The following is a 25,245-nucleotide window of genomic DNA, read 5'->3' on the forward strand; positions in this document are numbered from 1 at the left end:
GATTCACTTGAAATTAATTAAAGGGATTCCCAAGCGGTGCTCTTTTACGCGAATGTGAAAAAAAATAGTAGCTGATCTATATCTTTTCACTTATTATTAGATACGTGATTTGCGCGGCCGAAAGAGGATACAAAGAGACCGGGCGGGTCGTTCACGGTGGAGAAATCGGGGAATCATGATGCCCCCCATAATCGGGGAAACGTTGCGCATATGGTTTCTTTCGGCATTAGTCGTTCACGGAGCCGTTGCCGGGAATCCGGACGCGAAACGCCTCTACGACGATCTACTATCCAACTACAACAAACTCGTGCGCCCCGTGGTGAACACCTCGGATGTGCTGCGCGTATGCATCAAACTTAAGCTCTCGCAACTCATCGATGTGGTAAGTGAACTTTTTTGAAACGTTGTTAAAAACTAAAAAATAATCCTACAGTAAAAATCCTATAAAATCACATTGATGACATAATTGCTGAATTAAAATCTATAATAACTATCATGAGCAAGTTCAGGCAATTTTGATGTTATTGATACATAATCAAAAAGTCTGCTATTACAATAGCCGATGATTACTAGCTACATTTGTAATCGTAGAAAATATTGATATAATAATTGACAAATACTTATAAATCAAAATTTGTGGATAAAATAAGTTATTATATTACATCAGAAGATAGCATCATTAGAGATTTTCAGTAATCCTATATTAGTGTCAATTAAAAACGTCTTATAACTCTTAAACGTTCTTTAGATACAATATACACTCGGCTTTCTTTCTCCAATGCTTTTTCAATATTTTTTCCATTGCCTATAACTTTTTTATTAATAAAGAAGCATACATTTGCTTTGTCCTATTTTTTAATGTCTGGTATTTTATATAAAAAATTGTTTACAATATGTTTATTTTTATAAAAATTATAAGATCCAAATCAAATTGGATTAGGTATGTTACTAAAGGCAAATTGTTCCATCTTTTGATAAATTTTATCTGTCGAGTAAGTAACAAGATTACCCAATCACATGCGCGGATTGCCAGATTTACCTAACAGGTAAAATTTACCAAAAGGTGGAACAATCGGCTCTAATGTATTATCCTCGAAGTATGACATTAAATAACAGACATATTATATAAATCAATACAAAATATAATAATAATATAAAATCAATAATTTAAACAGAAAATTAAATTATAGAAATTGTTTTGCAGAGTTAAAAAGAAGATACGCGCAAATTGTAGAACAAAATCTATTGCAAATATATTTTATAACTTACCTTCAATTTTTTTAACAGAATCACATTTTATTTATTTAATCCTTACCATTCGGCCACTTCTCTCGTGGTTTTTTCCGTAAAAGAACGAATATACAGATGCGTTGTCTTTCCTTCTATTTCACGAAGTAATAGTAATTATCTACATTCAAAGTATCTGCATAGAGTAGTCTTTAAATTTTGCTGATATTGCACTCTCTAAGACAATAGTTAAACTTGTGTAAGTATTGAAGTGCGTGTTATAGCTATTATAAAATCAATAGCTTATAAAGTCTACGGACATTTTAGAATGGCTAATTTGCGATTCAGGTTAAGATACTCCCCTGGAAACTACCGTAGAAATCCAAATTGTCGCAAAAGAAAATTGCACGAAACTCAAGTAATTGAAATAATTACTTGGGTGAATTTGGACGAAATTTTAGTTAGTGTTGTGATTATGTTTCGCAAAGTTAAAATATAAGAGCTTTTAAAAGTTTAATTTAAGATCTTATTAGTAGGTAATACACTTATTAATAGTACAATTAACTAATAACATAATTAATTTGCGATATAATAATAATTTAATACTATCGATAATTGTATTCCATTGATTATAGACAATAAAAATTCCCTTGTTTAATTCTACAGATATATTTATTTGTAAAGTTTAAAATTTTATGCAGATCATAATACATAATCCAATATAATATTCAATATCTAATATAATACTTAAATTAAAGCTTAATTTAAGCTATGACAATTATGTAAAATCAGTTAACAAGAAGCAAGGCATTACACTTGTTTATCATTAGAGCAATATTGGATAAACGTATAATGAGAATCAGAGAATATCCTCCTGCTCAGTAACTGTCGGAAGTTTATATCTATGCATTTAACTACTCCTGCGTCTGTTTGGCAACAAAGCACTTACGGCTAATAACACGCATTAATTAATTAGCTAAACTGTTAGACTGCGTCTTCTCTCTATTCAAATTCATCGTCCATACTGTTGACATTTAATTTGATAAATTGCTTTATCAAATTTATTTATGATCTATTAGTGATAACTTTTTAATGAAAATGATATAAAAAATCAAACACATATTTTAACTCTGCTATATCGGCCTGTTTATAGTTTATCAAACGATATATTAATCAAATAAAGAAAAACAAATATAATTTTAGTACAATTTTTGAAATTTTAGGAGGAAATTAGAAAGTCATTTGCATATTAATAGCCTTTTCTTTATAATTCGATCACCGAAACATAAAAATTCAATATATCACATGTAATATCATAAGAATTTATCGCGACATATAAGAACATATAAGAACAAATATTGATCAATAAAACATACAGTCAATTGAAAATTTTGCGTAGACAAGTTTTTTTTTTAACGTAAGCAAAAAATTGGCAGATATACAAAATCGCCAATAATATTCTCGAAGTAACATCATGCGTTCATTATTATAACGTTGAAGAATAATACACAATTTCAGTCTCGTAAAAATGTATGCTGGGACAACAATTTCTTGAAATTGTCGACCGCGATTGAAGTTCACAGGAACTTCCATCGGGAACGTCTGAATAAGATAAGATATGCATTCGACATTGCGATTTACCGACAAAAATTTTAATAATATGATATTTAAATCATTTTAATTTCAAACTGCAAGCGTGACTATTCAGTAGTGTTATGCGTGTGAAGAAATATATTTATTATGGAAAAATAAAGAAAGATTTTACATTATAATTTGTTTTTAGTTCTATCTGTTAATAATTTTTTTGTCCATATTATTTTACGAAAATTACTTTATAAAAATACGGATAGATTGAAATCAAAAAACAAATTTTTATGCAAAATCTTTCTTTTATTTTTTAATCTTAGTAATTATTATTATTAGCAATGTTAATATAATTGATATTGTTAATATTATAATATTGTTATTATTACTACTTATGGGTATTTATATTATTTAAATTATATTAATATATTATAGTACAAAATATATTTCTACAAATAAAGTACTTATAATTTTTCAAGAACTGTAACTTGACTAACAATGAAGCTTAATGTTATTTAATTTCAATCATCAATATAAGAATAATTTGCTTTAACGCATAAGAGAAGAATTTGCTCGTTCGGAGGGAAAACTCATCAAGAATTTCTAGTGTAATAATCCAAATTACTTAAACCTCCACGGTCGATTGTGTGACCTCTCGTGATTCTTTGCTCCCTTCCGGAAACGCAATTTTAGCGATACGCAAATGTATTATTCACGGAAAGGGATATTCTCACATTTTATTTTTACAATCCGACGTACAGGAAGCCATTATCTCGACTTAATGCCGGAACTTGGTAAATCCACCACGAAGTCGTCCTTCTCAGACGACTTATAGACCCGGTAATTATGCACGTATGTCACAGGAATTTCCACGTGACTCATTCTGCCGTAATTATATTTCCTGAACCAGAGGATCCGCGTATAGTGCATAATTATATGGCAATTTACGTGACCGCCAGCATTGTAAAATACGGGGCTTTCATGCTACTGTCGTCTGCGCACAAAAACTGCGAGCGCTGCTTCTTTCAAGGTAAAATTTTATACGAAGCATACCGTTGTACGAGGCATACGCTGTATTAACATAATTCTGCAAATGTCGCATTAAAATTTAACTAACTTTAAGTTGTAATAATTAAATATAATTATAGAATATTGAATAATATTTCGCGTATTTGTTATAATATCCGATGAATATCGATAATCGCTTAAGGGGATGCTAAAATGAAGCCCAAATTCCGATGAAATCGTTGTTTAATTGATAAAATGCAACACATTGATACATCCTTTACATACTACTACATCAATGTCTATATATATACATATAAATTTTCATGAAATGATAGCGTTTTAATTAGACATCTAAATCTAATTCAAAGAATTCGACGTTATTTCTTCGTGTATAATCTACTATACTCTGTAGTCTCCAATCTTGTAAGTACACATTACAAAACTTTTATATTAAAGAAATGTTCTTTTTAAATCTGAATTAATGGATACTTATCTTTCAGTGACATATTTGGCAAATCAATGAAATTTAACTGAAAAAGAAAGAACATACTCGAATATTATGTAATTAAAATCCCGATATTTACGTCAGCTCCAATATCATATACACTAAATTTATATATATATATATATATATATATATATATATATATACATATATATTCTAAACCGCAGTAAAGTAGGTTAGGGCCCATATTTCATTGATCTTTTAATTGAATTTTAATGTAAATTTATCGATTATCAGTAGCATAATTGAGACTGAGTGATTATCCATTAATTCAGATTTAAAGAGTCATCATAACTTGACAGCTTAAGACGCCATATTGGACTAAGAAATAGTAAAGATTCTAATTTAAAAAAATTTTGTCTCAGCATAAATTTCAAGCAGACACGTATTATTGTCACGTATATACCTTAATTCTGGAGAAAGATTTTCAATTCTCTAAAAATCAAATATACAGGATGTCCCATTTTAATATCCCCAAATAACTTTTTTATTTTTGATCTTAGAAAAAAAATGTTTCAGCAAAAGTTGTATGGCTTTAAGAGACATAAGATAGTGTCATTGATAAACTTGTATAGTTGCTTGAAGCTCACGTAAAAGTTATCTTCAATTTCTTAAATAGAACTCTCTACTTTTTATTGCACATTTTTTGTTTAGATTATCAAAAAGCTCTGTAGGTTCAAAAAGCTCTCGAGAGCTACAATTAAATTTATTTTTATTAAATACTTTTCGAGTTATAAAGCTTGCAAGTTACAGCCAGTATTATCCAAGGTGTCCGTATCCAAGGCTAGAATCTCTTAAATGTTGTTCAGGATTATATTTGTCCTGGATAATATTTGTCAAGGTCAAAATCATTGGTTATAACTTTTATTTTCATTTTTGCAATGAAAATTACATTTCTACGTAAAAATGGTAATAAGAGATACAACCTCCAATGACCTTGATCTTGACAAATGTTATCCAGGTTATGATTCTGAACAACATTTAAAAGGTTCTAGTCGTCGATCAGATACTTTGGATAATGCTAATGCCGGCGGTGCTGTAATTTGCAAACCTTATAACTCGAAAAGTACTTAAAAATAAACTTAATTATAAACTTTAATTATGTTTTGGAAAACTCTCAAAATGATCGACAAGAATGTGCAAAAAGTAATTCCATTTAAGAAATTGAAGATAACATTCACATGACCTTCAAGCAGCTATTCAAACTAATGACACCATCTTATATCTCCCTCAAAGCCATACAATTTTTATCTGAAACATTTTTTTCTAAGATTAAAAATAAAAAAGTTATTTGGGGTACATTAAAATGGGACATCCAGTATAAATGCAATATCATTATCGCGTTCAACCGGTAAAAGAGATGACTTTAGAATTCTCTTAAACAATTCAAACTTGATGTTCATTAGACTTTCGGGTTTTCCAATATTTCTTTAACTTTTGTTCTTCATGAAAGGAAAAGCAAAAATTAAATACAAGTGAACGTTGAAAATGAAATTAATTAAAGATTTAAACGATGGCTTCAAAAGATGTGATGAGTAAGAGAGAGCTATAAGATTTATATAAAAGAGACATATTTTGAAAGAGCCATTTTGTATTCCAACTAATTGAATATCATCAAAAATTTGAAAATATTTTTATTTAATAACAACTACTATAAACATTTGACAGTCATCGTCAAAACAATGTTGTCGAACGATGCAATGAGAAATGCAAAATTATCGTTACAAAAAGTACGTTTCTTGAGTTAAATTTCCAAGTCTTTTTCATTTATTTACGATTAGCTTTTAGAAAAAGTGTTTTTTTTTTATCGAATACTGTATATATTAACCTAATTAAGAATGTAATTATAAATTCTTTGTTCATTTTGGTTTATCAGATATTCTGTGATTAGATGTTTTACACATAATGTTATGAAGATATTGAGAGCTATGAAAAAGCCAATTGTATTATTGCTTACCTGATTCCTACATTGCATACCTAGGAATGTTTTTTTCAGTACAATTCAGGCAATTTCAGTACGTCAGTACTGTTTTGAAATATATTGTACTGCTGATCAGTTTATTTTCGTTCGCTTGATATCAATACACGATCGCGTGGCGTCAGTATATGATCCTGTTAGCACACTTCTATACAAGATTACTTGCAGATGCAGTCTCCTTCTTCGAAGAGCATCCCCGTGCATATTATTGTAGATAAATAAATTTTCATGTATTTCTGTTTTATAAAACATCATTCCAGTTTCGTAGGTTATGTTACTGCTAGAGTTATACTGAAGCATGAACTTGCTTAAGTTATACTGAAGCATTTTATCGACTCAACTTCCATATTTCATCCTTGTTATCAATCATATTTAATAAATTATTCTATATGTAATGAGGATTGGTATCAGTGCAAATTGTACTCTAACTGAACTCATACTTTATGTAGGGAAATCTTCATTTCTTTTGCAATAAATATTTTTAATATAAAATATTATATTTTCTATTTTTTACACATTTATTAATTTAAAAAAAATTAATATTTGTTGAAAGATGACATTTTAATTTTATTTATATTAAAGCTTATATATAATAATTATATATAATTTAGTATTTAGCTCTTTCAAAACAGGTAATGGCTTTTTCAAAACCATGTTGTTTTGAAAGAGCTGAATTTCTTGTTTATGAAAAATGATTAACATGGATTAAATCTATGTTAAGGACTAAATATTATTTTTCTGTTAAATGAATCTTATAGATAAATGAATACACTTAAGTAAGAAAGCGATTATATTTGTTGTAATATCAGATTATTTTAATATCAAATTAAATTTTTTTTCATATTTAAAAAAAAATGGCTCTTTCATGCCTACTCTCCTCTACGATAAATCTATCGCAATCTCGAATATTAAATATTAATCTTATATTTCTGGAATATCTCATTAACGGTTAATCCGAGAACAACTATATATATATTAAGCGAAAAAGAGAACGTCTATCTATTTAAGATTCATTGTCTATTTAAGACTCAGTTTGTCAATTTTGCCGAAAAGATAGTTTACGTTTCAACGTAACGTGGCGGCCATTGTTGTAAATGCAATCTCGCGCACGGCATCGAATCGATACTTTGCCATATCTCACAAGTCACTGATGGATGCTTTCACGCCGCATTCGATCAGCACTGTGGTTTCTTGCGTGATCAAAACGCGATCACGCGAGTTCTCATTTTCTCGGGATAGCTTAAACTTTACGAGCGCCAAGGCGCTCCACCAATTTTGTTCGATGCCTGAACTTGCGAGCGAGGGACTTGCAAGATTGAGTGGGAAGAAGGCTGCTGAAAGTTAACGAAAGACGGAAAAACGGATGGAAGCTAAAAAGAAAAGAGGAGCAAGCGTGGACGTCATTGCATCCGATTTTATCGGACTTAAGAGGCATATCCATCAGCGGTCCTAAATCCACGAACATTCCTGGCCGATTCTCGAGGATTCCTTGTGTTTTTATAGAGCCTCGTGAAAGTTTCATTCTACGTCAGCCATGTCTTCTCGCAAAAAGGAATTCTTTCATTTATATCAAATGAAGCGGCGAGCGAGTGAAGAAGATGCATCACATTCTTACAAAACTCTCTTTTTCACAAATATAATATTTTTTATTACAGTTTTTTAAGATTAATTTGGGGAATTTTGGGGGGATTATTACATTTCAGATTAATTGCGTTAATGTCGACAACCATATCGGCACGTAATTATTATTTCTGAAATTAATTCATTCGTTTGAATAATATATATATTAGTTCAACATCTTAATACTTAGACCGTAGTGGCGCTTCGAATTGTAATGTTATATAATATTTTTTATTTTCCATTATGAATTAAGTAAGAGATTAGCATGTCTCATATACAATAGTTTTAATCTTAAAGAAATTATTAGTAGAAACAGAGAATAAGTTTGTTCGAAAATTAGATTGTTTAGATTATTATATATTATTTTATAGATGGATTTATTTTTTAAATTAATAATTGGTAAAACATGGAAAAAAATAACTTTTTATAATAATTTGAGATAAAATATATGAATGTGGAATAAATTAACGATGATCTTTTATATTAAATACTCAAGTTAAAACGCATTAATGCATAATTTAAAAAAATCTTTATTACTTGTATTATAAAATTTTAATTAAAATTATTAATTAAAAAAATATATATATATATATTGTCCTTTGTAATTATGTCTTTAATTAACATTCCAATTAAATTAAGTACAAAATAAAAAAATAAAAGTGCACGCGAATGGCTGCCTTTTTAATAATTAATATAGATTTATCTTTCATTGACTTATATTCCATTTCAGTATTTAAGTATTAAGAATAAAGTTCCCAGCAGAACGCAACTAACGAATTAAAAGAACTTAATTAACGAATAATGTAAAAATCATTTAATAATAATTTATTAGGCACATCAATACATTATTTAAAATAAATCTTAAAGGTTGTAATCGATGATCATTATTATCTGACATTTTTTGTTAATTTTCTCTCAATACATTTTCAATAATCACAATATCTCAAGTACTGGCAGCAATACAAAATTGTGAAAAATCCAAATTGGAAGAGGGAGCAGAAATCTTTGAATTTCATAACAAATGAAGGCAGATACAACAATGTATATATCTGTATAGTGCGTATATGCGCGTTACTACCACCTATATTACGTTACTATTTATGATCTCGGTTTAGATACCATGCGTATGATGTTCTGTCTCCATTGTCGAGACAATCTATCATAAGCAGTGCACTTTGTGCTGTACTACCGCGATATATGGCGAAGATATTACCGACACGAACGAACGTGTTGGCACGGCGCGGTGGCTCGAAGTTCTCAAGGACTGCCGATTGGATTCTATTAGAGTTCATTAAAGCGTATTACGAAGGCCTCACGGAGCAAGGCGATCCATCCACTTTGAGTACCGAAGTGGTTAATGATTGTCGCGGAAATTTCGACGTTAAATCGCCGGCGTCTCGCCGAAGATTATCGACTTTGAATTTTTTTCTCCTGGGAAAAATTAAAACACTTGGTGAAATCAAATGTCGCGATTTCGTCGCGTAAACGACGCAAAAATAATTATTTTCATATATAATCACGATTCATCACAAAATAATTCAATCAAGAGGAGTTAAAATTAATAAGTCGTGAAGAGTAATGATTTCACACAAACGCGAATTGATTGATGCGACGCAGTAAAGGTCACACATATTTGTGCGCTCACGTGCACATGTCAATGTTATCAAAATGTTATCAAAAGGAAGTCACAATGTCCAGTGACGTGTTGAAAAAAAGACGCCATTATCCGCCGCGAACACATAAACTGATGATGCGCGACATCAACGAGATAATTTCATTGCCGCGTCGTCGTTACTTCCAGCCATTCGATTTATGTATTGCGTATAAATTTATAAATTACCCGCTATACCTGCCGATATACAGGAGAAATTTGCATATGAGAGTGCCTGCGCGCATACGAGTACATAAATGTATCGTTTTAATGTCGTCACGTAAATCAAGCCGCGCTTGTCCGCTGCACTCGTCCGGTTGCATTGTACACGAAAGCAATTGATATATATATATATATATATATATACCTATACATATATAGACACACACACGCACGCACGCACGCGCGCACGCGCACGCGCACACACACACACACACACACACACACACACACACACACACACGCGCGCACGCACGCACGCACGCACGCACGCACGCACGCACGCACGCACGCATGCACGCATACTGGTGTCACGTTTTACGCATGTTAAAATTAAATTTTGTTTTTGCAAGCTAGTACATAAAATCAGAATTACAATTGCAGACAGCATGTGTTATTGTCATTATTGAAGCTACACAGATATTTTTGGAACAAGAATGCGTTGATTAGTGCGTGATGCGTTCATCGGTTGGTTGCATTAATTACTGAATGATATCGTCATCTGGTCAAATTTACATTGCGTTATGTATATCTCGTAAATTTCTAAAGTTTCTCGCCTGCCTTCGCGTGTTATCTTAATTAAATTTTCGCACAGATGTAAATTTTGTCGACTGAATTCTGCTTTCATAGATGAGAACTTTGATGAAATGTTTATGCAATGACGTAATAATTTTCGTGCTCATTGCAACAATCAATCGTTTCAAATGTGCACGATTTAAGGCGATGCTGATATCAATGTTTTATCGATTAAACGTAATAATTTTCGTAATGAATTTTTATAGAGGAGAAGATAATCTTATAAGTTCTATTTTTATTTTATACAATAACTGTGTTAATAATCAATATTTAAATTAAAAATTTAACAATTATAATTACATTCTTTATAATGCTTCGTTAAATCAATTCCAAGTTGTCAAATATTAAAGTTGTAAAATATTAAGATATTAATAATAAAAATTATTTTTTATAAAAACGCGATAACATTGCATAATGTAAAGAGAATTGCAAAGAGAAATAGAAGTATAAATAACGCCTCCACAAAAATAGATTTAACAATTGGATTTGTTTAAAGAAAACATAGTATTTGGTTACAAAATTATATTTACAATAAATAAAATATTAGAAAACGATACGTGACAAGTAATTTACGTCGTCGCCTATAAGACTTTCTATATTACGGAAGGGCACATACCATCCTTTATCACGATCTAGCGCTTGAACTCTTCCATATCAACGTCGCGTTTGCTGGCCGCGTCTGCTGCTTTGGTATTCATAACAACATGCCGAAGACCTCGTTACATCGTGCATTTATTTTGATATTTGGCATGATCTCGAAACTTTAAGCGAAATTGCAAATGTGATACAGCGGCAATACAGATTCGCGTCTGTTATAACTATATCAATAACGCACTGAAATTTATGCAAACATCTTGTCTTACTACTTTTTCACAATTTAAATATCTATTTTGTAGATAAAATATATCGTATTGCTTATCCTTTGACGAATTAAATTTTATTAAACAAAGCTTTATTAAATTTACTAACAGAATCAAATTTAATAAATATATAAAATTTTATTTTCCAAGTAATTCCAAGTGCACGCTGCCTTTGAAATGATTTATGAAATTTAAAAAAAGATGACAGTCAATCAAATTTTTATCAAAGCAGAAATCTATAGTCGAGAGTAAAGTTTAAAATATTTTTATACTGTTATATAGTACTAAAAAGACTTCAATCATATTAAAATCAATACAGATTAAAGAGAAGCAGAAGTGAAAAATTAATAGAACGAATACGAAAGACAGAGCAAGAGGGGCGATTATGTAAAGGAAAAAGGTGGAATGCCCGGGAAAATATAAACAAGTAGGGCTTTCAGTATACGTCACTCGAATGAGCAATGGTTATGGCAAAAGTTTTCCACCGGTACGTGCCCTCGCGAGTATCGCAAATGCGACCGTGCATTTCCGGAACGCCAACGATTTGTCACGAGAAAGTCCTATAAGCTCCCTGGTTCACCGTTTCCTTCGCAAGGAGGGCGAACATATCTTCCCAATTCGAATTTCCATCATTCTTTTTTAGGTTTTTTAAATTATCATAATGACAAATTTTATTTTATATTAAGTATTATTCTATTAAAATTAATTTTACAATTAAACTGCAACGTTAATTGGAATTTAATGAACAATTATTAACAAGATGTGTGGATGCGAGAACCATTTTAATTCAGCGTATGTATCATGTTAACTTTTTTATAATTAAGTTTTTGACGAATTCAATAATTATGTTATTTCACTTTTAATATCTGGAGACACGACAATGTCTCGGCGTTAAGACGAACGAAGCGTCATAATTAAAATTATACTGAAGAGGATTGAAACGTATATACATTTATCTTTTTTAATAAAGTATATATATATATATATATATATATATATTAAAGGTAACACACAACTTGTGTTACCTTTGCAAGGCTTCTTTTAATCTACTGCAACATTCTATTATTAAATAATATTTATTCCAAATTTAAATTGGATTTCTATTTCGCTTTGTGTATATTCATGTAAAAATATAGTAATACTTAAGTGCATCAGCTATACTTTTTTTATTCCCTAATTCTCTTTTTATATTTTCTTGACTTCAATAATATAAATATTAAAAAATCGCGTACGCGATTTTGTATTAGTTTTCGCGATTTAGAAGATAAATCCTAATATAAATCTCGAATGGCAATTTTCTTTTTGTTCTTATTTAAGAAAGATCTGATTGCGGTCATATAAAACTGATATCGTATTACATGTAATTTCAGACGGCCAAAGTCGATTTCGAAATCAATCTTTTGCTGGAAAATACGCAGCATCTCCCAACCAGTTACTATTTATTCATGTTCCCGTAGGAATAACGAATAGTATCGAAATACATTCGATTGCACACGAGCGAGAGTCCTTCTAGCGTTACACGAGGATTGATACGAAAGTCGAAACCTCGAGCTCATTCTCGCAACATAAGAGACATCCATCGGTATGCGACCAGACGTTTCGATGATTCTTAATTAATTTAAATACGAATCATTAAGGCTCCTGATTAGTCGCGGCGGTCATGTTGGAATCATGACGTCAGAAGCTAGGACACGTTAATTTATGTTGCACGCATTTTTAAAGACAATTTAGATGAAATGAAATAACGAGATCACTTTAAAATATTTGTAAAAATCGATGAAAATTGTCCTTTCCTCTCTTGAAAGTCAGTAAATGATCATAAAAGTAAAATGAGTCTATGTTTAAGCAGAAACATATGATCTAACAGTTGTTGAAATGAATAAAATATACACTTTTACGTATAAAATTCCAAAATAACTTTAGTTTTCATTGATAATTACGACTTTGATAACTACGAGACAAGTCACATTTTCACAATTAAATAAATAATAACGAAATAGCATGCAACATAAATTTCGTCATCAAAACGTCACTTTTCCTACAAGTTCAGTCATTTATTGTGACGTGGTGCTGTAACACACATATACGTATAAGTACGAGCCCATGGATATGTTCTCGCCATCGGTGAAGCCGAGAGTGAAAGAGAGCGAGCTCTTTCTCGAACTAGTTGTTTAAATTTGTTTTAAGCGAAAATTACAGAAAATGCTTTCTCGGTAATCTCAGCCACTCGACGGCATCGATAAGGGATGAGGATCATTCTAAATAACATATAAGTTTTAATAAATTGTAGTAATACACTTTCCAGAATGGTATAAATCATATTAAAAAGCAACAGTTTACGCGATATTTAATTGTTTATACAATAATTTTTTATGCACGTTACATAACTCCTTCATAAAATCGAATAGCAAGAATAATTCAGTAGAAATAGAATTTTATCGAAAAAAAATTATAAACCAGCATTTCTCTTCACGAAAATCTTCGAAAGGCCATTAGAAAAGAAATGCGTATATTTGAGATTCGAGACTTGTGAAGAAAATATGCGAAAAAAATCGAATAGCACGTTTTTCGCTTATAAAACGAAAGATATTGTAAAAATATAATACACATTTAAGGAGGCTATTTTGGAATCAGCGCGATAAGAGGTGCGCAATCTACACTTATATAATCATTAATAGTATAATGTGTATTAAAAGATGTTAGTTTGAACGGTTCGGCTATTGGTTTTATCCATCTTCAACAAATACATAATTAATACATTATATCTTCTATCCAGTCGGAAAGTGAGAAAAGCACAAACATTGTACAAAAAAGTTGCCTGTCTTCTTGGTTACGAGTGATTGCGTTCTAATAAAGTTATTAAGAGTAAAATTACGTAAAGTTACCATTGAAATTGTACAAAGAAAGTGCTTATCTCAATCCCATATAACACTGCAGTTAAGTATATTACAACATTAAGTAAATGAAAAAGATTTATATAAAACATGCGATGAAACTTAAAAATCGTCAAGATGTATTGAATGTTCTTAACTATTTCACGTCTAAGAATGTAATAAACAAGATGTTTTTAAGATAGATACTGAAAGGACATAGAACAATTGTCATTGTGTAAGTTGAATCTAAATTTATTTACATTTATTAAGAATGTCACTATATGTCACTATATGTTTGATCTAAACCATTTGTCTTTTTGAAGATTGAGACATTTGTTTGCCGTTTTATATTTATGATTTTTGAAATCAATCGTTTGTTAAATATTTTTCTTCGTCCAGAATTTCTGTATTATTCCAATCAATTTTGTGACTGTGATGCAAAGCGTATTCAGTGATAATTCAGAATAAGAATTAGAACCTTTACGTAAATTACTTTTATATTCTGTTACTCTTACAATTAATTTTTTGTTTGTTTGACACATGTAGGATGCATCACAATCCTTACAGTTTATTTTATAAACGACATTTCTTTTTTGTTCTTTGGGCGTCAGCTTTTTACAAACTTTTATAAATTTATTTAATTTATTTAAACTGGAAAAGGCCGTTCTATGTACATCGCCATTAATTACATTTTTTAATTTATGTGAAATGCCTTGCACATATGGAATAGAGAACCACTTTTTTTTCATCTGAACCTTTTCTGAGTTAGTCTGTTAGTCAACGAATTTGTTTTTTTAATTAAATGTTTAAGTCTATTAATTATTGTCTTGAGGATAAAATCTAGGATGGTCATTGTCTGTTAAAATTTTAATTATAAACGTCAAATTTTTTTTATAAAATTCTAGATTGAAAGAAGAAACATTCTGTCAATTAAACTTAAAATTGTGCCCTTCTTCTGAGATATCGGATGCTGAGAGTGGAAAGTTTAAGTTTCATCACAACATGTTTTATATAAATCTTTTTCATTTACTTAATGTTGTAATATACTTAACTGCAGTGTTATATGGGATTGAGGTAAGCACTTTCTTTGTACAATTTTAATATTAACTTACGTAATTTTAACTCTTAATAACTTTATTAGAACGCAATCACTCATTAATCAAGAAGACAGGTAACTTTTTTGTAACTTCTTTTCTAATGGCCTTTCGAAGATTTTCGTGAAGAGAAATGTTAGTTTATAATTTTTATCTGGTAAAATTCTAGTTCTACTAAACTATTCTTGCTATTCGAGTTTATGAAGGAGATATATAACGTGCATGAAAAATCATAAACAATTAAATATGTCGTAAACTCTTGCGTTTTAACATGATTTATACTATTCTGGATTAATGAGAGAGTTATACTATTACTACAATTTATTAAAACTTATATGTTATTTAGAATGACCCTTGCCTCTTATTCATGCCAGAGGTCGCTGAGCGACCGAGATTGTCGAGAAAGCATTTTCGGTCGCTTGAAACACGCTACTAGTGTGAGAAGGAGCTCGCTGTCTCGTTCACTCTCAGCGCGCCAAAAGCGAGCACACGACATGGGCATACTCGTGCTTGAATATATGACCGGTTTCGCCAGACCACCATTTGATTCTGTGTCGCTACCGTCAACACAGAGTTCTTGGCTGCGTAGTCAGGAGCCTTAAAGGATAAATCCATCGGGATTCTCGCCTGCGCCGGCGCGGCACGCCGAAACTTCCAGTGGCCGTCATTAACCACTCGATAAATGAACCGTGTACACTCGCACCTGTGTTCCATACATATTTACGAGAAACCTGAAATCCATCCGATAGATGGAGGTAAGTAATTAACAAATGAATAAACTTTTAACTGGTTAAAATCTAAGAAAATTAATATAAGAAAAAATGAGACAGTACAATCTGATTGAATAAAGTTAATAAATTCAAGGAAATATTTTATATCTACGATTTTTTTCTTTTTTCCTCTTTCTCTGTAAAATATTTAAAACATCGTATTTCGTTTCGATCAATCTGATAATGACTTTTTTAACATCTTTAAATTGAACTTTAAATCAAAACTGACTTTATTTGTCAAATAAGGTCTATTTAGAATTAAATAAAATAAGATTTTGTTATCTATTTACGTTCACAGAATTTATATTGCAGAAAATCTTTCATTTTTATTGCCTTTCTATTCTAATTGATTATTTAAAAAAGCTTTTACAGTATTTATAATATATATTTTCTTTAAAAGAAAAGTAAACTAAAAAAGTAAACTAAGAAAGTAAATTAAAGAACTGCCTGAAAAATATGTCTATAAAATTTATTTAAATATTTTTAAAACACAATTTATCTATCAATTTGGAACACAAACTTTGGAATTATTTTGCGAATAAAATATGTTTAAAAAACATTCATAAACTGTTCATCAACCAATTTTCTCAAACTCGCTGAGTTTTAAGCAGTGACCCACGATTTAATACGAAAGCTAAAGCTGTCGATTATGTGATTGACGTATTCGGCTTTCAGTTCGAAACTGCGGCAATATCAACATTGTCTACTAACATTATTATATTATAGTTTTTCGAAGATACGTGAAAATTGCTGTTTCCGTTTGATTATCGGTGCGACACATTTCGTTGAGTCCTATTAGTGTCTCGTCTATTAAAGATTAACTTCCTCCGAAAAATAGAGATTATTTATACCAAAAATAAATAATATAAATTACATTACTGCAAGTTATTATACGAAATAATTATTGATCTTTAAATATAAAATAAGGGATAATTTTTTTTTAATTATAATAAATATTGATAATTTGAATAATATTCGAAATTACATATATTTCTTTTAATTCGTCATAATTAACAAGAATTTACGACTCTTATATTCTATAAAAAAAGCATTTCTTTTATATCAATACTACTTGTGATATGTTTATTTTACATAATGTTATACATACTGTTTAATTTACATAGAATTATTCAATTCGAATCGGAAATAAATTTTACTGAATAATAAATACTGAATAGTATAATAAATAATACTGAAATTTTATTGTTATTGCAAATAGAAGCTCTAACTAAATTGTAGCAAAAGCATCAGTAAACAAATTGCAACGTAACCGAAACTCAACCGACGTTGGTCGGTTTGTGCTTTATACGAGCAGTCATGTTTACTATGTTTGCAGCAGAGCAGTTGTTTGGCGTTTCCCGAAGTTGAGATCCGAATTTCGCCGCGAAGTGCTAAATCAACTGCACTTAATACAAGTCTGTTGGTCGAGGAGAACTGAAACGTTTGATAAAAGTTCCAGACATATACACGTTACGGTAGACATTAAAAGTTTAAAATTATTACTCTTTTACATTAGCATGCATTTTTCACATTGTGAAAATTACATGAATTAAAGCCGTGGAAATGTTCAGACTCATTACACTCACGTCATGCGATTAAAATGTTTTAATTACAAAATAGAAAATGTGCTCTTTATTAATCAAATAGTTAATTAAAATTGACATTGTTACTCATCATAATTAACTGAATCTCGACTAAAGAGGTAAATTTATGATTACTTAAATAATGTTGGATTTGTAATTAATATGGCGCATTTTATGATAATGCGTCTGCTTGGACTATATTATATTGAAACGCGGTACATAACCATCTAATGATATTAATTAATTCTAATGATATTAATCGTCATCATATAGGAAAGATTTGACCGTGAAGCGATTATTCCGCTTTCTAATTACATGAAAATTAATCCATCAAGTATAAGTGATATTTTCTTCTGCAAATTCACTGACGAGAAAATCGTAAGTAATTAATTAGCGAAACCTAAATTTTGTTACCCCCTATAAAAACAACATTAATATATTCACACACCCTTTGAAAATTTACGCAGCAAACTATAATATTTTAGAATAATCCGTTAAAGTCAGAGCAAAAGTAAGATGTATTTCGCTATTGTTATAAATAACAAAACATTAATAAATCAAAATACATACGTTTTGATCTTACATCAGGTTATTTTCAATGTTCAAACTAACGTCTCCTTCAAACAATGACATACTAAAAATTACAGAAAATTCTAACGCATAAATTTAAAAAATCTCATTATTTTAGCAACAATGTGTGCAATCCGACAATGTTGATATGCCTCACAAAGTTATAGAATCTTCTATTATACAGGGTCCGGCAAAATGATCTCCCACATTTTTAAATTATTAAAGATTAAAATGTGGGAGATCATTTTGCCGGACCCTGTACTTGTCGAAACGTATGTATTTTGATTTGTTATTATATAATGTTATATAATATAATGTTTTGTTATTTATAATAATAGCGAAGTACATCTTGCTTTTGCTTTGAGCCCTTTAACGGATTATTTTAATTTATTTTATTGAGCATTGATTTACTTTTTATAATATCTTAATTTAAAATCAGATAAGTGTTATCTGATCTTAAAAATATTATCCTATAATCATGGAAATAAAAATTAAAAATTTGATTTTGTTGCTTGACATGAATAAAAGCGCTAATATTTGCATGATTAAGTTATAATAAAAATAAACAATGATTCAAAATTGGATAGTAGATAGAATTAACGAGAGCAGTCACACTCCGAAAATTCTACCATGCACTTTTCTTGAAAGCGTGTCTTGAGAGAATAAAAAGGAAAAATAAGTAAAACTCATTGGAAAATTACCCTTGAAATGTTTCATATGCGTCGGGTAACCAGATATGCCATCAAATTGCTCTAATGTTCATAGGATACAAGACAGGAAAAAACTTATGATTGAGGTGTGATGAGAAAAGAAAATCACCATTTTCTCGCTAAAAAAGAAAATTCACGTAGGAAAAAAGGTAAATTTGATTAGGATACACATAAAAGATGAAATTACGTAAACCTGGATAAAAGTAAAATGATAATTCTATAGAATTTTGTTTCCTGGTTTATTACGAACGTCTGAATTGCGGATGAAGAGTAATTTCGTTCATTAATTATCACCTCGAAGGTACCTCTGCATGATTAATCGATTAAGGATACACAGTTTGTAACTTAGATTAATGCATCTCAATTTTGACATGTTAAATTGTTGTATGAGGTGTTTCTTATGTTTTTTTTCTTCATAAACAGAAGAAAGATTAAATGTGAAGAATAATAGTAACTAACTAATTAATTTTTGATAGAAAACGATTAAGTTTTCTGCACGAAAAATAATAAACTATGTTTTCACATTATTTTTATCGATTACTATTCGATTGTAGTGTAATTTCCATTTGTATGTTTATGCTATATTATACATATGAAAGCAATAATCTCTCTATTTTAAACATACAATTATTATTATTAAAATAACTTGATATATAATACCATTTGTCATGTTTTATTTAATTTATTTACCGTTTTATTAAAACTCGATTTATTTATACTCATTCTATTTATATATTACAAATTGTATTGTCAAGCATATTTCCTGTATAATATCATGAATTTCTCCTTGTTTTCAGAAAAAGCACTCTGCTGTATACATTTGTACGCAAAACATTAATCACTTTTTGTTAATTAACTTGTACCAACCTTTCTGCTATGGTTCATATTTGCGCGACGATATTATATTGCTCGAGGATATGTGCATCATATTATCTATATCCCACAATGAGTCTTTGATAAATAAACCAGAAATAATTCGTGAATCCTTCCTTTCATGTTAGCAGCAAAAGAATTGCTTTCGAAAGAAAACCAGATTAATTTAAATATTGCAGATCATACATATATTATCTATACCATATATTTTACAGTCAAATGTTTTGCAAATTCGATATTTCATGTGTTTACAAAGATAAGTGTTTAAATTGAAAATACGATCGAAAGTTTATTCTGCTATTCTTGCGACTGCTGTAAAATAAGTAATCCTTTGGGATTCGATGTATTTTCAACAGTTTCTTGAGTTAGACAAAGTCTCCAGACATTTCACACGGAGAGTACAAACAAAAACAAGCTCATGTCTTTGATATTCGAGTCGATATCTTTCGAAATCCAATTTAATACAGGTATCAATGCATCGCCATCACTTATGACGAATCCCTCGACAACACTGCGGAGCGTTATCGAAAAGGTAAAGTGGAACCGAAAAGAATCAAAATGATGCCAGAAAAGCGGGAGAATACGAGAAACTTGAACTAAAGATGCCAAAGATACTAGATATAACAATTCGACGAACTGAAACGGTGGTTTTTCTTGACTTTCTCAGTCAATTTTAGAATTTAATCTTGAAGTTTGTATTATGCCAGTAGAAATATTGACGAATGTTTGATATCTTTCAATCTCAGCTTTTCGCATTTGCGCATGGTAAAACATTTCTGCGGTTGCAGATGTAGGCATGCTGCAAATAAAACGCACGCAAAGTACGAAGGATTGGCGGAATGGCTTTTTAGAACGAAGTGTACACCCCGGAGGCATTCGCGGTGCATCGAGCGGCGAGAGATAACACCCGGCAGCGAACGCGTTACGTTATGGTGAGATGGCAAGGTAGTGGTTGAGGTAGAATTTGCGGATCGGGATCGAATACCTTGTTCGTGTTCCAAAGTGCATCAAAGCTACCCTATATTAATATACTCCATCGAACATTTGTCTCATCATATCTTGATATTTACGACGATTGAAAACCTTTTCAGTTGCTTCCGCGAGTGTGTTGTCGTCACAGTTTAGTTTAGGAGATCAGACGAACGAATTTACATCGATCGCTCGCTCTATAATGGAATAACGTCACTCCAACTAGAGACTTGAAACTACATACATTGAGAGAAAAATTTAGTATTTATGATTGTAATTGTAACAAAAATAATTATAACTAAGAATTCCATTTGTATGATTATTATACTAGTTATAAGATTAATAATATTAATCATGTACGTGCAATCCTTTTAGACATTGTTGAAAAAATTGTACTAAATTGTAAATTATAATTTTATATATTAATATAGTAAAAAATATTAAAATATAAATGATAAATTAAGTAAACATTTTTATTTAATACAATCATAATTATAGTGAATATTTTTCTAAATTTGCTTACTATTCAATAATAATAATAATTTAAAAATATGTTAAAAAATTAAAGCTTTTCAAACAGTGTGTGAGATTATTATTAACAACACAATTGATTATATTTGCATGATTATAATAACTATAAATATATCAAAAAAAAATATATATACGAGGGGTATCCAGAAAATAAGTTCCGTTTTTTTTTACAAATAAAGTTTTTATTGAAAAAATCTAAAATTTACATGGATAATACTTGACAACTTCTAGTCTTTTTCTACATAATTCCCGTCAATCTCAATACATTTTGTATATCTGGAAACAAGCTTCGAAATCCCTTCTGCATAGAAACTTCCCGCCAGTTCTTTAGTCCAGTTAGTTACAGCTGTCTGAACTTCCTCGTCGCTTAAACGACGATTTAGTTAAACGACGATCATTGCGAATCGCATTTTCAATTTTTGTCGTCAACTCATCCGTGATAAGGGAGGGTCTGCCTCTCCCACTTTCGTCTTCAAGCGAATGTCTTCCTGCCTTAAATTCTCGGACCCATCTCCGCACCATAGATTCACTCATCACACTCTCTCCATATACAGAAACAAGCTGTTTGTGAATATCAACCGATTTAAAATCTTGAGCAAAAAGAAACTGAATGATGCCGCGCAAAACAACTCGAGAAGGAATCGGAATGGAGGTGGCGGGACGCGAAGTGGAGGACTCCATTTTGATAACCTCTCCTGACCGTGTTTCACGAGCTACTGACGCCGAACACCGCTCATTCTATTCGGTAGCTTCCCCTCTTCAATGCTGTGTTGCCAGCTCGCTCATACATCGACCTTACTAAACGTATAATACAAACGGAACTTATTTTCTGGATACCCCTCGTATTACTAAAAATATATATATATATTATTATTTAAATAATAATGTGCTTCAATATAATAAAATAAACAATAATAGACAAAAAGAGCTACGAACCGAAATATTAACTTTAATCTTTAAAAAATAATGATCAACATATTAAATACTACATTACAACATATTAAATACTACAGACGTTTCGACACCGATGGTGTCGGGTCATTATTAATATTATATTAAAATTGAAATTATAAAATAGTTCGTTTGAATCGAAATTATAAAATCAGTCTCGTTATGCGTACATTATAATAAGAAATATATAAAATAGAAAAAATAAACATAAAATTACTATATCATATTCGAAAAAAATCACAAAATACATGAACTTTTAAATATGATACAGTAATTTTATACATTTTTTCTATTTTATATTTTTCTTATTATGTACTCATAATGACTAATTTTATGTTACTATTTCAATTTTAATATAACATTGATAATGATCCGATCGATGTTGAAACGTTTGTAGTGTTTATGTTTAATATGTCGATCATTATTTTCTGAAGATTAAAGTTATTGTTTTGGCTTGTAGCCCTTATGGTTTATTATTGTTAATTTTATAAGTACATAATTGTTCCAAAAAATGACTATAAATTATAGTTTAATTATGCTAATTGCAATTATATTTTCTTTCAGTTCACTCTTTATCGATATCCAAATAACATAATATGATTTACATGCTTTTATGATTTCCTAAAATATTTAGTATTATTTAAAATATTATATTTACTTTACATAACTTTAATTTACGCTTTAATTTTTATTAATTCTTTTCTCCTCAATATAAATTTTCTTTTGATTGAAACTAATTCTAGAGGATGTGATTCTATCTTCACAATATTGTAGAAAAAAAGGACAATAATTTTCACAGCCACTGATACGCTTTTACTGAGGATAACTCCGTTATCATAAAATGACATAAAACAAACAATGTGACAATCAAATCAGTTAACAAATATCTATACAAGTGCGCGATGTAACTAAAATACGAAATGCAGTTCCATAGGCAAACATAGAAAATTGAAATTTACCAAGATGGATTCGTTTATTTAATATTCATTGCGCGAGTTTTGGCGCGATTCTTGACCATTTCGAGTCGAGTGTCGCCAGAAAATAGAAAGCATGGTTTAAAAACACAGAAAAGTAAAGAGAGAAGAAAAGAGAGATTAGACGGGAGGAGGGGGGGATGCGCTAGATAAGAATACTGTTATGAAACTATTTCGGCCGAGATATCGATGAACAGAAGAAGAATGGACTTCGAATCTCGAAAGGATATTAGGAGGAAAGAAAAAGAAAAAGATGGTCGAAGTTTGAAAAAGTAGATTGAAGAGGTGAGGGTGAAGGTATTGATGGGAAACTACGTTGAGAATCAAATCTAACTGAAAATCAATACAAATTTCCACGGTGCACGCATCGGAGAGAATTCGGTATCCATTTCTCCCAAACAAACGTCTTTTGATATCGTAATCTTTTCTGAGCACATTCGTCGTTCTCTTTTCCTCGCTTTATCTCTCTCATGTTCATGTTGTTTTCCGATATCCGATCGATTCCAGTTGACTCGAATAATAGCTACTTCCAAAGCGGACAAAAATATTTTCTCGCTTCATCAGATCATCATTTATAACATTTCACCTTATGGACACCTTACTTTAGTAAAGAATTTTACATAATTGTTGCATATCGATTAACTGTTCCATTTATAACCCATATAATACATTATTACAATATAATATAGATCAAATATTATAAAAGATGTCTTACAACACAATATACAACAATATATATATGTATACAATTAGGGATGATGTATTCGTAAATTTTATATAGCTATAGAGATCATATTACATATTGTATATAGACTAAGTTTCCACCGAGGGTTCGAATCAGGTTAGAATCGAGTCAGAGATGACGTGAGCGCTCTTACAATGGAAACACTTTGAACTCTACTCAATAAAATTTTAAGGATTTAAATAAAATTCTCGGTGGAAACAATAAAAATCGAGGTTGTAATGTTGTCAACATCTGAATCCAAACTGTACTATTTGCAATTGTGCTTATCAAACGTGATGAACCGTGTTGTGTATTTTCGCATGAGTATTTTTATTTTTGTAATAATGGACAAAAATGAAGAAAAAAAGAAGCCAGTCACTTGAGAGGGCAACGAAACAGAGTTGTAGCTGACTTTCTACAATTGGTTAGTTGGTAACATTCAACCCTGCTGCAATACTAGTGTAACCTCGTGTCACAGTATATACAGTAGCACAACTCTCTGATTCGTATTTCAGCTACTCGAACATTTAAATGACTCTGAAAGAGAGAACGGAAAGAAATGAAATAAAAATTTAGATGGCATTATTGAGTAACTTATTTATTTCGCGTATGCAAAATATTATTTATTTCGCACTCCATTTTGGCCAACATAAAATCAGCAGAGTTGCGCTGCTGTATATACTGTATAGCGTGTATATACTGTATAGCGCTATTGTGCTCATGTAGCTCTGATCAGGTGAAAACAGGCAAGCCAACCTGACTATGATCCAACTCTAATCTGATTCGAACCCTCGATGGAAACTTAGTCATAGTCAGAGATAAAATTATATTCGAATTAAATATGAAGAGAATTACTATATTCAAAGATATTAGTCTTTAAATATATCTGCGTGAATTTATATACGCATATGATTCTGCGAAAATTCTGCGCGCTGAAAATGTTTTCAGTCTTGAAACGCAATCATGAACAGAACCAGAGTAGTAATATTATTTATTAAATTGACAAGCAATTCAATAATTTTTGATGTTAATATACATTTTTATAAGAATATAAATAATCAGATTTTAATAAATATTATATTTTATTATAAATTATAATCTTAATTATATAATATATTGAAATTATATTAATTTTATAATATTAATAGTAAATATAAGTGTTTTATCAATGTTCAATAATTTTAAAAGTTAAAATTAAAATATAAATTGAATTATAGGACAATTGCAATTTTTAAAATATTAGCTTAATTCATAATGTAAACTCGATCCTATTTCTATCACCTCCTTAATTATTAAATAATGATCATTTTCTTAATTATATATTCTCTCTTTACCTATTCCTGATATCTATCCTACAGAGTAACCTATAATGTATCTTAGTAGCTCAATTATTGG

General features: G+C 30.2%; 1 protein-coding gene across 8 annotated transcripts in view; it reads left to right on the forward strand.

Annotated features, from left to right (window-relative positions):
* nAChRalpha4 (nicotinic acetylcholine receptor alpha4) overlaps positions 1-25,245 on the forward strand; it is a 355,672-nt gene that overhangs the window by 8,565 nt on the left and 321,862 nt on the right. For 5 of the 8 annotated variants that reach the window (XM_087412306.1, XM_087412305.1, XM_087412304.1 and 2 more), the window contains exon 2: positions 101-382. The exons of 1 other annotated variant lie outside the window; for it this stretch is intronic. In XM_087412306.1, the coding sequence (XP_087268432.1) occupies positions 176-382 (207 nt within the window). In that variant the 5' untranslated portion in view covers positions 101-175. Of the gene's footprint in view, positions 1-100; positions 383-14,211; positions 15,951-25,245 lie in introns of those variants that run through there. 2 more of the 8 variants (XM_087412312.1, XM_087412308.1) reach the window with 2 other exon arrangements.

The sequence above is a fragment of the Acromyrmex echinatior genome, chromosome 13, assembly GCF_024713525.1.
Source record: "Acromyrmex echinatior isolate Ae372 chromosome 13, ASM2471352v2, whole genome shotgun sequence".
Classification (NCBI taxonomy): domain Eukaryota; kingdom Metazoa; phylum Arthropoda; class Insecta; order Hymenoptera; family Formicidae; genus Acromyrmex; species Acromyrmex echinatior.